The 14,698-nt window shown below is 48.5% G+C and overlaps 1 protein-coding gene across 1 annotated transcript; it reads right to left on the bottom strand.

The window, feature by feature from the left end:
• Positions 1 to 1,150: 1,150 nt before the first annotated feature.
• DNAAF2 (dynein axonemal assembly factor 2) lies at positions 1,151 to 14,657 on the bottom strand. The gene is made up of 3 exons (XM_071745093.1): positions 12,722 to 14,657; positions 4,011 to 4,157; positions 1,151 to 2,205 (listed from the first exon to the last, which is right to left on the bottom strand). The coding sequence occupies exons 1-3, from the start codon at positions 14,318 to 14,320 to the stop codon at positions 1,666 to 1,668; spliced, it is 2,286 nt and encodes a 761-aa protein (XP_071601194.1). The 5' UTR covers positions 14,321 to 14,657; the 3' UTR covers positions 1,151 to 1,665.
• Positions 14,658 to 14,698: the final 41 nt, after the last annotated feature.

Raw genomic sequence — 14,698 nt, forward strand, 5'->3', positions numbered from 1 at the left:
GCCCTTCGGTACCACCGAGTGTTTCCTCTTTGATTTAAGTCTGAAGCAGGGCTGCTCTCATGGCACTCAGCTCTGAAACACCAGCAGCAGCTTTTTGCAGAACAGAGAATTCTGTTGGAGAAAGAAAACCCCAAGGTGTGGGAGAGGTGGTATCTAGAGGTAGATTTTATATGCTGAGAGGTTGTGAGAGGGGAGGAAAAAAAAGGTTTGTTTGGTTTTGTTTAATTAGAGAAAATGTGGCTGATGCTCTCAGAACCCTGGCTGCAGCAGCTGATAGGGATGGAAGGGCCTGGAGGCAGGCTTTCCTCTCACCATTTGTCACCTACTTTATGGGTTGGGAGTATATCAGTTAAATGTTCATTTGAGAGGGAGCCAAGTCCTGTGAAGCACTCCAAGCAGAATGTTTATTTTGACCATGAGAAGATGCTGCTTGCTGCTTGCTTTTTTTTTTTTTTTTTTTCCCAGGGGCAACATCACTGCCATGATTTTTGTACCAGCTCTGGAATTTGCTCCATTTTCAGAGTTTCACCAAGTCCCAAGTGGATGCTGAAAAGACCTCTGCCCTCTGCTACCTCCACGAGGAGCTGATCAAGGTTTAACTTAACCCCACAAACCACTTACCCTGGGTAAGCTGGGTGGGTGCTGTGCTGGCATGGAGGGCTGGGCAGATGCTTTTAGCAGCTGTGGCTTCCTCCAGGCTCACAAAAGTAAAGCTTACACTGCAAGCACTCACACTTAACATATAAAATGTAAGAGTAATTCCAGAGCAGCTGCAAAGCAAGCAAAATTTAACTTTCTTCTAAAGCACATTTGTGTCTTGTACAACTCAAAAGCAATGACAGAAGTTATTTCCAAAGCAGTGAAAAAGGGAACTGGAAGTTCATTATTATTATGAAGTTAAGTTCTTTTGGTTATCTTTCACACTGGAGGGAGATGAAGCAGCAACCAGCACACTGAAGCCCATGGGGAACTGTTTTTGAGAAGTAAAAGTGAATCCATTTTATAAACTGCAAATATTTTGTAGCAGGCATGAAACAAGAGAGGATTTTGTTTTGGTTTGGTGTTTTTATTGTGCAATTGAATTTGTTTGGTTGAGAGACTGGGGTATGTTTGGATGCTGAGTTGAGAACATTAACATATGAGGCTGGAATACATGGTATCAATGTTTATTATTTCTAGGAGACTAATTAGAACCTCACTGTGTAATTAGAAATTTCATTTGATTGCTAAAAATCAGTGCAAGTCTAATCCTGCAGTTATCCAAAAATGAAAGGTTTGGAAAAATGAGGAATACTGCTCATTTCTAGGTGGACCAAACACAGGAATCCCTGAGGGAGCCATTAGTTAAAGGATATCTACAAATACTCCCTGTAATTTGGCAAGGCACAAAGAAAGTTATGTAAACAATACAGATGCATTTCCTTCCACCAGCTCAGATTCACTTTTCACTGCACTTTTCTTGTAAGTGAAACTATTTCAGACATCAGTAAAACTCTGACCTATCAACTTAAAAAATTATCAACACCAGAAGCGTTCCACGCTGACAGGTAAACACAACAGCTCCAGTAGGAACCTGCCTCCTCCTCCTCGCCCTCAAGTCCTAAACCAACACGTGGAAGTCACAGTAAACATGGAACAACAGCAGGAAATCCTCAAACAATTAACCTAATCCAATTCATACAGCAAAGAACTCTGAAAGGCGAGGGGGCAGCGCGTGACGTGATCCCGCAGGCTCCGCACGCTCCCGTCCTGAGCATCCACTTCCCGCAGGACTGGGGAGGAGGACCTGGGCTGGGCCCCCTCTGCCCACCCTGCAGTGGGACTGTCCCCTCCCTCTGTCCCCTGTCCCCCCAGCAAAAGGCCACCTTGTTTTTCAGAGTCCTCAGCCACGGGCCCTGGGCCTCCAGCGTTTTCTAAATCTGGTTCCTTTTCCCTCGATTCGCCGGGAATTGCTGTGTCAGAAGGTCTGTGCTGCAAACAATGGTGTGAACTACAACCTACTTTTCCTATTGTTTCAGCTGCTGCAAAAGATGTGGAAGTTTTGCTGGTTTCTGTAGGGTGTTTTTCGACTGTGCCAGCTGCAGTACAGTTTGGTTCTGCCTCTGTTTGGGGGCAATCAGCGTTTGGCTCCTCAGGGAGATCTCCTCTTGAGCTGCTGAGCCTCTCCTCCTCCCCACCACCTTCAGAATGGACTCCTTCCTGTGGCTGGTGAGAAATTAAAGGAATTGTTTTAGGGGTGAGCCAGACTGGACACACAACACCCATGTAAAGACAGGCCAAGGCACCTGTTCCTCCAATTTTTACTCCCAGAAAGCCCTGGTGCTGTCCAAAGAGCAGCTACCCAATGCCACCTCCAGCTATTGGATGCTTTAGAGTTATAGAATTGTTTTGTTTTGAAAAGATCTTTAATATCATCCAGTCCAACCATAAACCCAGCACTGCCAAAGCCACCACTAAACAAATGAACCCAAATCTTTGTGTTTCTCCAAGTTAGGGAATGGGCAGAGACAGAGTTGGTGACTCTACCCTATGAGTGGGCAATCAGACAGCTGGATTCATGGGGTGGTGTCTCCCTGACCCCAGAGCCACTGCTCACTTCAACAAGAACCAAAGGAAATACCATGAAGTCAAGGTGAGGTTGGACAGGGCTCTGAGCAAACTGCTCACTGCAGGGGGCTTGGATTAAATGACCTTTAAAGGTCCCTTCCAACCCAGAAGTCCAACCAAAGTCCTCAGCAGTGGATGACTCTCCACTGTCAAAGTATGATAATTTAAGGTATCTTAGCTTCCCTTTCTCAGGTGCCAAAACACACACATCCACTCTCTGAATTTTAAATCTGTGTGTACAATCCACCCTAGCTGCAGAAGTTAAGCCCCTGAAGTAATGCTGGATCCCCTAATCTTTAGGGTGAAGTCCTCAGTCCTCTAGCTTCATTCCAGAGGTCACATGCCTCATTCTGAAGGTGCTTTCTACATGCTAACTATAGCTGCAGTCTCCAGCTCATGGCCACAGAGGTAATCTGATTCTACCTCCATATTATCTTTAAGAAAAGCTGGAAGTGAATTTCTGATACAGAGTCCACCAAGAAATCCCAGTCAATTCAGGGGTTTCACTCACATTCTCCTCTTTACAGAATTAATATTCTGTTTTCTTCATCTGTCCATCTCCTGTTGTGCAAAGTGAGGTTATTTTAATGCTGTGGCAGCCTTCAGATACCTGGCATCCTCTGCAGTGCCAGAGGATGGGTGAGTGAGACAGGTGACTGAGGGGGAAGGGTACCCTGAGCCACAGGATGAGGCCTTAAACATCACAAGCAGTGAATTTCAGACCAGTGCTTAAGATGAGCAGTTCCATGCTTAATAATTTACACAGTAGGAAACCACTAAGCTTCAAACACTTGGACCAAATAAAGACAGTGAGACTCAATCCTCTACAGAAAGAATTCCCAAGGTTTTCTCTGCCTGTAGGACATGGCAGAGGGAGTGGAGCAGCAGCTGTGACTGAGCACCCTGTGTCCACCTGAAGAAGCCTTTTCTGCTTCCCCTCTCCCAGCAGGCAGATTCTCAGGTTCTTTGCCTTTCTGCTCCCTCCTGACCACAAATCCCTCCAGGTAAGTTCACTCCTGGCTCCCAGACCCCTGGAAAGGTGTCCATGCTTTAACCAACGGGCCCAAACTCCACCATTTGAAGGATGTGCATTATTCACTACTTGATTTCCATTTTAAGAACATTCTGGGTTTTATTCTGATGATATCTGCCATGATTTGTTTACAGCAAGTTGTCATCAGCTCTGTCCTGGAAGCACTTGGGGTCACATTAAATGACACAAACAGGGACCTGTGTTTCTAAAAACTGACATTTATACTCACAAATACACCCTGCTCCAGGGTTGTTTTCTCTTCTGTGTTAAGACAAAACAGGAACAAATCTGTTTTAGTCAGATTTGATCCGATCTTGATGAAGTCCATAAATCAGTCAGCAATTGCTACGACTGCCAGTGAGGTCCTTACCTCCAACCTGATTTGAATTCTGTCCTCAGTAACATCAAGCACTTCAATTAATGGCTGACTTTCCAGTGCTGATTGGGAGCAAACAGAAGGGCATAAAACAGTGTCTAGAAATCCATCAACGTTTTCTTCACTGAGAAATAATCTTTCCTAAAGAAAAGAAAAGAAAGAGCAGGTTATGTTCTTTTTGTATTATCTTTCAGCAGTGTTGGAGCAAGAAACTCCCTCCAAACAGAGGCAGGACATGGATTCACACCACACACGTCTCAGGTCTCAGTGGAGAAATTCCAAGTCTGACATTCTGAAGGATCAAGGTGAGGTGAAGACCAGGGCTCAGCTCATTTCAATTTAATGTACAGATCTGCATCATACACAAAGATAAAAGAAACTTAGGGTTTTTCTCAGTCAATTTGTGACTAATACAAACAGTCTCCCAAATTCAGACTCCCTGTGAGGGATGATTTGCACCAATGCTTTCCACTGCCCTCACCCCCCCAGCATCAGGATGGTGCTGGGCTTCTCTGGGTTTGTTTCAGTCTCCCCCTTTAGGAAACAGGCAAACACCTCCCTGGACTCTGCCTGCAAGATCTTTGAGCCCTCAGGCTTCAAGATGAGACCTTCTAAAGCCAAGGCTGTGCAAGGTGCAGGACAACACCCATCCCACACCCACCCACGGAGCCCCCACAAGTCCCCTCCAAGGCAAGCTCCAACCCATCTGGAAGAAAGGGAGAGGAACCCAGGTTCAAGGTGATGTCCTGGGACCTGTTTTGAGGCTGTTAATATGCAGCTCACCAACCATCTGAAACATGTTGCTGCAGGTTTAAAGATTTAAATCTGTTACAGGTAATTAAAGGGCCTAAAATATATCCTGGAGGGGCAGTTTCATAAGAGCTGCAGAGCTTTCCCTGTCCTTGTGTTCTTCCTCAATCATCTGCTGCAGGCCATGGTTAAGGACAGACACTGGCACAAAAACCCATGGTTTAACCTTGAGGTCCACTCTTATGGTCTGTAAATTATCTTTCCTCTTTAACAACAAGCTGTTAAATGGGAAATAGCAGGGAAGAGCTGCAAACCTTCTACTTTTAAGTCCTACTTCTGAAATTTCTTAGTCCAGTTATACCCTCTTGTCGCCCCACTGGAAGGTGAATTTAATTATCACTGACATCTTGCAGATTGAGAAGCAAAAAGGCAATTCTGCACATTTTTGGCCCCCTGTGGATGCAGCCTTATGCAGGGCCAGCTGCTGTGCTGCCACCAAGGTACAAAATTTTACTCTGAAATAAAAAAAAAAAATCTGTGTGACAAAAATAAAATCACAATATGGAAAGTCACAGCATCCCCATTGCTTGTTTTCAAAACCAGAGGCTTGAATTCATTTTTCCATCCAGAAAGATTACAGTCCAGGCAAACATCCAACATCATATGCTGAGAGTTTGTGGAAAGACCAAACTACAGCAGGGCTGCCCTGACAGAGAACCCTCTATTAACATCCCTACTTCTTGCATTTTTTTATACAAAGCCTAAAGTACTTACAGTCCCTCGTGCTCCTTTCTTGCCTGCCAGAGAGGGACCCTGCCAGTGCTTTAGGCTTGTAGGAATATTCTGCAGAGTTCAAAAAAAGGTTTCAGAGTAAAGAAAGAAGGCAGAGAGTACAGAGGCAAATTCTGAACACCCAAAATCTCACAAACTCATGACCTAGATCACCAGCAAGGCCTTGGGAGATGCATCCCCACCTCCACCAGTATCACTTTGCCCACACATGGCAGACAGAACAGCTCAAGTTCCCTTCCGTGGGGTTTTAGAGAGCATTTGCATCAGAGCTGGAGACTCAGAGTCTGAGTGAGGATCAAAAAACCCCAGAGACCTGTGTTTGTCAATGGTTTTCCTCCAAAATAACTGCTGCCAGATCTCCACATCTCAACACCCTGCTTGGGAAAAGCCCCCCCGTGGGGTCTGGGGCTCAGCAATTGTCCTTCAGTTCTCTCTCCTGGACTCCTGTGACTGTGAGCAAGTCTCTTTGCCTCCATTTTTCCTATAAAAAATAAAAATGGGGAAAACAATCTTTTTTTTTTTTTCCCCTCTGAACCTTCATTTGTTTTGCCCAGTGAAGCCTTTTGTGGAAGGACTCCATCTGTGCTCTCTGCAAAGCTGGTGCCTGACCTTGGTCCTGAGCAGCATTGATGATAAAAAAGAAATCCCAGGTGCAGAAATCAGGTGAGGAGATGCTTGAAAAGCCAAGAGGTGATGACAAGTTCTCTGTGTAGGTGTAAATATTGCAAATCCCATCCCTAGATCTCTTGGTCTGAAGTGACTTTAACCACAGGGTGACTTGCAGATGCTGCAGAGCCAATGTCTGTGCCGGGGTGGAACTCCTGCCAGGCAGCAGCAAAGGGAGTGCTCAGCTCCCAGCACCCCACAAATCCCAGGAACAACCTAAAAAACCAGGAGGACCCTTAGGAAAGAAAGTGAAGTTGGGACAGCTCCATATGAACTGGCTGCAAGGCCAAAGGGGGAAGCACCAGTGCTGCTCAGGAGTCACGGCCACCAGAAGAGAGCGATGGCCACTGACCCACAGCATGAGCACAACAAAGCCAAAAAATCCTTCTGAAGTTTGCTTTTGTCCTGGTGAAAAGCAAAAGAATGTATTTTCTTCAGACAAAATACTATTAACAAATTAAAACTAGATGGGAGGTCTAGTGCTGAGTCCTTTACACTAGAACAAAACGTAACTGCTTGTGATGGGGTTCCTCCAATTTTGGCTAATTACTACCAACCAATTTTTCCAGTTTTCATACCAGCTCGACACCACATTCCCAGGCCACTACACTTAGATTTCAAGTGAGTATTTTCAGTTTGATCACAGCACTACCCAGTGCCCTGCCATAAATCACAGCACCTTGTGCTGCACGCACCCAGGGTGCTGTTTGTTATCAATATAATGATTATCATTACTCTGCTCAGCCAGCCAGCAGCTGGAATGCAGGCTTTGCATTCCCCCTGAGTATACACTCAGGTATTTATATTGCTGCAGATGTTATCAAAGCACAGACCTTGGGAAAAAAATGATTCAAGAACTTATTTTAATGCCTGTTTGCACTGGCTTGGAAGAGCAGCAGAGGACAACCATCTGCAGATGATTTCAACGACCCTGTAAAATAATTCTTCGGTTTAAACAGTTTATTTTCTGGTATTTATGATCCTCTCTTAGCAACTTTGAATTAAGTCTGGTTTTCCCTGCACATGCTGTCAGCTGCTGTAAACTGAGATCAAATTAACATAAATGTTTAGCAGGAATGTCTTTGGTTTTTAAAACACTTCAGCATTCAAACCCCTCCTGTTAGAGCCCAGCACTGACAGCACACAGGGGCTGCAATCCTGGCAGACACAGCCCAAAGCTGCTCCCCCTTAGAGCTCAAACACTTTGTTCTGATTTACTTTATCCAAACTCCTCCCCAGTTACCATCCAGAGTTACCTCCCAGGAGGGCTGCAGAAGTTTTAAAAAGCCAGACAGATTTCAGGTTTCAATTATTTGCACTTCTTCTGTAATGAGAAGCTGATGCCAGCATGAAAAGGGACTCGGACCTTGGGATTTTTGTAGGGTCCCACTGCAAACCAGCTCGACTTCAGAATTTGAAGCTCAAAGTTTTGGTGAATGAAAATATCTGTGCTGGGGATGAAAACTTGTAGAAGGTACTCATGGCTTGCAAAGATTAAGCAACTCAAAAGAAGCTTTGAAGAGCTGAATCAGTAGGTTAATAATGTTTCCTGACATAACTGTTTTGTGGAAGTACATCATTCCCACAATGCATCCACCAATTAAAGGCTATTCAGAAATCAGTTTGTTTTGTAGCAGAAGCAAACTAATTATGCTTCCTAATGCAGTTTGGGAAAACAGATTACTTTGAAAAACAAATCAAATAATAACTTTGTTCTGTTCTCTTCTTCCAAATAAACTTGCCAAGAGTCCTGAAACACTGAGCACACGATTAATTGAAGCAAACCCAAACTCTTGTAGGATTAAGCACACTCTCAGTGCTGGCAGCAATGTTTTCTTTTCCAGGGAATATGGGGCCTCTCAGCAGCCCCATGCCAGGAGAGAAGATGGGATCTACCTGGGCACAAGAGATCTGAGAGCAGCAACACGACAAACACCACGTTCAGTGGGATAACGAGAGGGCTAATTACAGACACCTCCTTTGCTGTAAAGACAACTAAAAATAATGTTCCATGGATTATTTTATATATATATATATATATATATAAACAGGTCACAGCATGTGTTTGCCTTGGAGGAGCTGCCCCACAACATCCCTGTTGCCAAAGCAGAATCCAGAGCTGAGCAAACCCCAAGTGGCAGTAGGTGCCTGCAGAGGGCACGGGGCTTTGGTGGGATTCCCCACCTGCTTTCTGCAGGAAAAAAAGCACCAAAAGCTTCAAAAGATCTCTGTGCCAAACAGAAAAATCCCACCTCTTCTTTTACACCCAGCAAAACACCCATCTAAACCATTCTCCATGAAGGCATCAACTTGGCCACAGAAGTTAAACAAAGCTTTTGGATCGCTGTGCTGTTCCCTCTTGGATACCTCGAGTGATCCCCAGCACAGTTCCTGCTTAGTTCAAACCATGAGCTCATCAGGAATGCTTAGTATAATATTTTTCATACTGCAAATGTTAAAAAAACCATCATCTCAGTGCATAGTAAAGCAAAGGAAACATTGCTCCCTGCTGTTCTCTGGAGCCCCGTGGGGGTTTACACGAGTTAAATCTTAATATTCTCCAGAAGAGAATATGGGTTTTTATTACAAAAGGGATGGGCTGACTGCAGCAATTCCCTTCCTGGCAAGGGGGACCCCAGGGGGGAAGCACAGCCACATCCTCTGAGCAAACTCATTTCAGGAAGGGTGTGGATCAGCATAAAAGGGAATTCTTGCTTCACCCAATCTTTTTCCCATCACATGAAAACGAGCACACTGGACCCAAAATCTGCAGGCAAAATTAATTATCTACCAACTGAGTTTCACATGTTAGTATAAGGGAGCTTCCAAGTCTCAGCAGTTCAGATACACCCACCAGAAAACTGCTTTGTATTTCTGTTAAGAACTGAGCATTTAACCCCAGGAGACCAAGCATGAAAAGACTGTGCTTTACGAAGGCACCAGCTCAGTAATTGCCCAGCTCCAGCTCTGCTGTAAACCAGGACATTCTGGGACGTGTTGTTCTCAGAAACCTTGCCTGGCAGGCTTACAAATTTTATTAATGGTTATTTAACTCTTAACCACTCTTTTTTTCATCATCTACTCCCCAGGCATTGTTGTCTTAAAATGAAGGGGAACTCTCTGATGGAGGAGTTTCCTAGGTTTGAGCTCCAGGGTTTAAACAAATGGAAGCAAGAGATGCTGAGGGTATTAGTGGATGAACTGTGATTGAAACTAATGGAAGGAGCACAGCCCAGAGCAGCAGATTCTGGCAGCGGGAAAATCAAGCAACTTTCTCAGGTCATGAATCTCTATTTCCTTGGGAAACCAGGCTTGGAGCAAAGCCTGCAGAAAGCTCGAGGCTGCGTGGTCCCTGCTACAGTGACTGAGCACAAGGCCAGTGACAAAAGATGATTTTAAACCCCTGAAATATGTGACCCTGGTCCACAAAGTGCAAAGTCACCTAATCTTTGTTTTTATAGGATTTCTGCTCACCGTGACAAGTGTGTGGACATCATGGCTTAGTCAAGGAGCAAAACTATTCAGAGAGAAAGAAAAGCAATGGCTGCAAGCACTGATAAGAAGTTATGGCTCACTGCCAGCAGAGCTGACTATCTATCTACAGGAAAGCTGTAAAATCAAAGCAACATCAAGAGCTACCAAATGAAGAAATACTTGCAATGACACAGTTAAAGTCCAGGGAGGACCACTGCACTGTAAAGACTTGCTGAAAATAAGCACTTGCTGGGGTGGGAATTCAGGCTGCTCAGCATCTATGGAAACTGAGCTCTAAATATATCATCTTTCAGCACAGGGATTCAAATGGATCTGACTACAAAAAGAACACTAGTCCTTGAAATTCTGTTTCAAGAATGGCATCCTAAGGACAAGCTCAACTCATTCTTCTACCAGTATCTGCATCAGACCAATTTCCAAGAAGAAAAGAAGGCAGTGAGATAAGAGGAGCAGGACAAGGGGACCAGGCAGGGCTGTGTGATTCCCAGCACCCTTGATCGGGGCAGAGGAGTTGCAGACAATCAGGATTCAGGAGATGCCAGCCCAGGGACCAGCCTGCTGGAGAGGTGCACTCTGCTCCTGCACTGCACAATTATCCTAAGGTGTTATCCTGGCTGTTGGGAGAGTTCCCAGGAGCCAATTCCCCAGGCAGCCCCACAGGGAACCCCACCAGCCAGCACCCAGCTGGGCAGAGTCCTCAAGTCACTGTCTCAAGGCTGCTCCCCAAAACAAGACAGAAACCCTTGGTTTGCAGTAAGAAGCAGCTTCCCAGAAGACAGTGGAATAGGTATTTCTGACCTGTAAAAAAAAAAAAAATAAAACCACTGATCTCTTTTTTCACCATCCCCTGGCAGTGCCGTGTTGGGAGATTAGGGAAGCAGAATGGGAGTTGCAGGATAAAACCCCTGCTCAGTGAGGCCACAGAAAGCTCCCTGAGGTGATAAAACAGAGCCCTGCTGCTGTCTCTGCTCCTCAAACACTCTCCTGACTGATGCAGCTCCTTGCAAACCTCAGTGCAACAGCCATAGCTCAGATTTATAGAGACTCAAAGCAGAAAAATAACAGATGTGACAGCAAAGTGAAAAAAAAAAAGTGAAGAAAAGCAGAAGAGAAGCTGCCACAAGCAAATACTCAATGGATAGAAGACAGCATCTAAGAGTAGCTCTAATTAAATATTAATTTTTCTCACTTCACTCTTGAGTGAATGCAGCTATCAGCACTGACACAGGCACTTTTGGGAAATAGCAGTTAAAAAAAAAAAAAAGCAAACAGAACAAATTACTTCAGACTATTTCAACTGCTTCAATTTGCAGGCCCAGTGTCCAAAAGAACCCCAGAAAAAAAAAAACAACACTATCTTTTTCAGCCTGCTACATGAATGAATGGCTGGGAGGCCCATGACTAATGCCAAATCTTGTCCTCCTACTACTCCACCCAGAACATTTTGCAATACATGTATATTAAAAAAAAAATCTTTGAATGTGCTGAATTTATTAACTTACAAAAACGTAATATTGACCCAACTCCCACCACTGCATGCCCTTTTAACAACTTTCAATCAAAAGATGATCCCCCAATTGTAATAATGAATGCAAGCAGGAAACATTTGAAATAATTACACCGAGTTCCAAGCATGCAGAACTGTCCATCAGGCACAGCACTAAAGAGATACTGCAGCAAAACTTCATTTTCACAAACAGAATTTTCATTTCAAACAGAAATTTCACCCCTCCCACAGTGACAGAAAACTCTTCTTCTACCTTAAAACCTGTATTTAGGCCTGCACACCATGAAACAAAAAAGGCACAGTCACACACCACAGAACATGATGAAAAATCATCAGAGTAACTGAAAAAGTGGATAAAAAGCCTGTGGTTCCTAGCCCATGCCTTCTGCACCTGTATGGAAAATGGGCTGTAGTTTGCACAATGTGCCTGCAGGATTTTCTAATTGCAGGGATGGAGCAATTAAGATACTCCAAGCCACCATCCCAGTGGATCTGCTTTAAGCCTGCCTGTTTTCTGGACTTCACTCCATGGTATGTGATCCAACTGGCAAAGGATTTGGCTGTTCTAAATGAACACCAAACTGCAAATCACACGGCTGGAAGGTTACCCAGGGGTTGTGCAGCCTTAATCCCTGCTCCTGACAAGTTGTTTGGGCTGATGAAGCTGTCCACAAAATTTGTCTGAGTGCTTCCTGGCAGTAAGGAGTGCTGAGCATCCCTCTGTGGGGCACTGCTGGTTCTCAGGTGTCCCATCAGCTTCCTGCCACAGGGAGCATCCTGCCTAATAACCCACGGAATAACAAAACATCTCACCCAGCATCATATTCAGACTGGGAAGAAGGGAGGATGAAGAACCAGCCCAGCAAAATGGCATCAACAGCAGCTCAGAGCTGTTGCTTGGTGAATTACTCAGGCTGAACTCATGGGTGTTTCAGCAGTGAACAGGACTTCTGTCCCCAAACACAGACACAGGTCACTCACACATCTGCCTGTCATGATGATGTCTGGTGTATTATAAACACCTCCTCCTCCTCATGGACAGGCTGCATGAGCCACTCACATGGCTTTAAAGGCTAATGCTAAGGTCACGGGGCAGGCTCTGTTTTCACACATCATCAGAATTTCCCTTCCAAAAAAAAAATCACCAGGAGAGGCAAAAGTCATTTAATTTTCAAAGATGAAAGGTGTCAGCTCTGTGCCACAACTGGTACAAGACCAGCACTCATTAGGTTGTTCCACTACCAAGTGGCAACAGTTCTCTGAGGGAAGAAGCTTCCATCACCACCACCTTCTTCCCCTAACACCTCCCCGAGACCGTCCCTCAGCAGAGAATCCCAACAGCAGAAGCCACCCAGGGCAGCAGAGAAGTGTTCCAGGGACACGGAGCAACCTGGGCTGGTGGGAGGTGTCCCGGACCATGGCAGTGGGGTTGGGAATGGATGAGCTTTAAGGTCCCTTCCATCCCCAACCCGTCTGGGATTCTGTGATTCGTTACCTGCACAGTGGAGGCGTCAATACCGAAGTGGAATTTCTCCCAGAGCCCGGAGCTGCCGGGGGCCTTGGCGAGCCCGATGGCAGCGTTGTGTGCAGTGACACTCACGGAGGTCTCGGGGGACATCAGCCTGTTGGCCTGAGGGAACTGTAAGAAGAGGGCATAGGTGCCGGTGTCACTGGCGAAGCGGAGGCTGTAGTGGTTCGTGCCCACCTCCCCGCCGAGGCTCTGGGGCTGGATGCCGGCCACGGGCAGGAGCAGGCTGAGCGAGGCCATGTCCTGCCGGCACTGGAAGGGCGGGCACACGGCGGGCTCGGGGCTGCCGCATCCCCGCGGAGGAGTCATACCGGGGCTGCTCTCGGGAGGGCACGGAGGGGCGGCCCCGGCGAGCTCGGGGCTGGCGGGAGCGGTGCCGGAGCTCGGGGGTGTCCGCACGCCGCCCGCGGGGGGCTCGGCGTGGACAGCGGGGCCCGGGGGAGGAGCGGCCCCGCCGCCCGTCTCAGCCACCGGCGGTTCCTCCGGTGCCTCCCCGCCGGGCTCAGCCTCCTCCAGCCGCTCCCCACCCGGGTCCGGCGGTTCGGGGGGTTCGGGCGGCGGCACTACGGGCAGCGTAACCACGAGTTGCCGCTGGGCCTTGTTGAAAGCGGCCCGCCCGCTGCTCTCCTCCACGTCGTAGGGGAGGCGGAGGCGCAGGCGGTAGGCGGGACGCTGCGAGTCCAAGCTCAGCTCCCGGCCGCGGATCTCCAGCACGGCCTGGGCGGCGGAGCTCAGCAGCGGCAGCTCCACCGTCACCACCAGCTCCCGCGGCACCCGGCTGGGGGCTGAGTCGCGGCTGTACCGGTAGTCCTGCAGGTCCACGTAGTAGCGGTGCCGGATGCTCCAGCGCGGCGTGGTGGGGCCGGCGGGACGGGCTGCGGGGGCTGCGGGGGCAGCGGGCGGCGGCGGAGCGGCGGGAGGGAAGGGGAAGGGCGGCAGCGGGGAGTCGTCGGGAGGCTGCGGGGCACCGCCGGGCAGCGGGGTGCGGATGACGGGGGCCTGCGGGACGCCCTTGTACTTGGTACCGCGGAGCACGGTGGCGTTGGCGCGGTCGAGCTGCACGGCGCAATGGCGCTCCACGGCCTCCAGCGCCGTGTCGCTGAGCAGGCGGCGGAAGCGGGGGCTGCGGGCGGCCAGGCGGAGGGCGGCCGGGTGGAAAACCACGTCGTAAACCAGGAGGCGGCGGCCACCGCGGCTCAGCTCTTCGCGGCCCTTCGGAGCCAGGCTGTAAGGCAGGGTCCAGCGGTGGCCCCCGGGCTCGGCGTGGGCCTGGGGCATCCCGACCTGCGGGTTGCTGCAGATGTTGAGGTAGCAGCGGCGGGAGCCTGCCTGGCTGGTGCGCAGCACGTAGCCCGCCGTGGGGTGGACGAAGCGCACCTCCACGCCGCGCTCCCGCTCCAGGGCCGCCACCTCCTCCTCGTACAGCCGCCGCTGCTCCGGGTCGTTCAGCTCCGCCAGGTATTCGGCGAACAGCGCCCGGAACTGTTCGTCGCGGAAGGCTCGCTGGAGCCGTTCCACCTCCTCGGCGCTGAGCTCCAGATCCTCTAGGCACCCCCGGTCCGCCATGGCACCGGCTCCGGTCCGGTCCGGCTGCACTGGTTGCTGTGGAGACACCAAACAAAATGGTGGCCGCTGTTCTCCCCCCCTGCCCTTTTGGCTGTTGCTATAGCGATAGTAAACAAGATGGCGGCGCCACTCTTCCGGTCCGTTGCTATGGAGACGCCAAACAAGATGTCGGGCCCTCCCTCAGTGCTCTTCCTCGGACTTGGTTCCGCTCCACTTCCGAGCCCTTCATCCCGGCCTCGCTGAGCTTTCCCTTCCTCCTTTATCCTCGGGCTTCGTGCTGAATCTCAGCCCTCAGCCCTGGTCTCCCACAAGGGTGTTTCTCCACCATCTCCTCCCTCCCCCCACATTCCTCATCCTCCTGTCTGAGGGTCAGGGAGC

This window comes from Heliangelus exortis, chromosome 5 (genome assembly GCF_036169615.1).
Source record: "Heliangelus exortis chromosome 5, bHelExo1.hap1, whole genome shotgun sequence".
Classification (NCBI taxonomy): Eukaryota; Metazoa; Chordata; class Aves; order Apodiformes; family Trochilidae; genus Heliangelus; species Heliangelus exortis.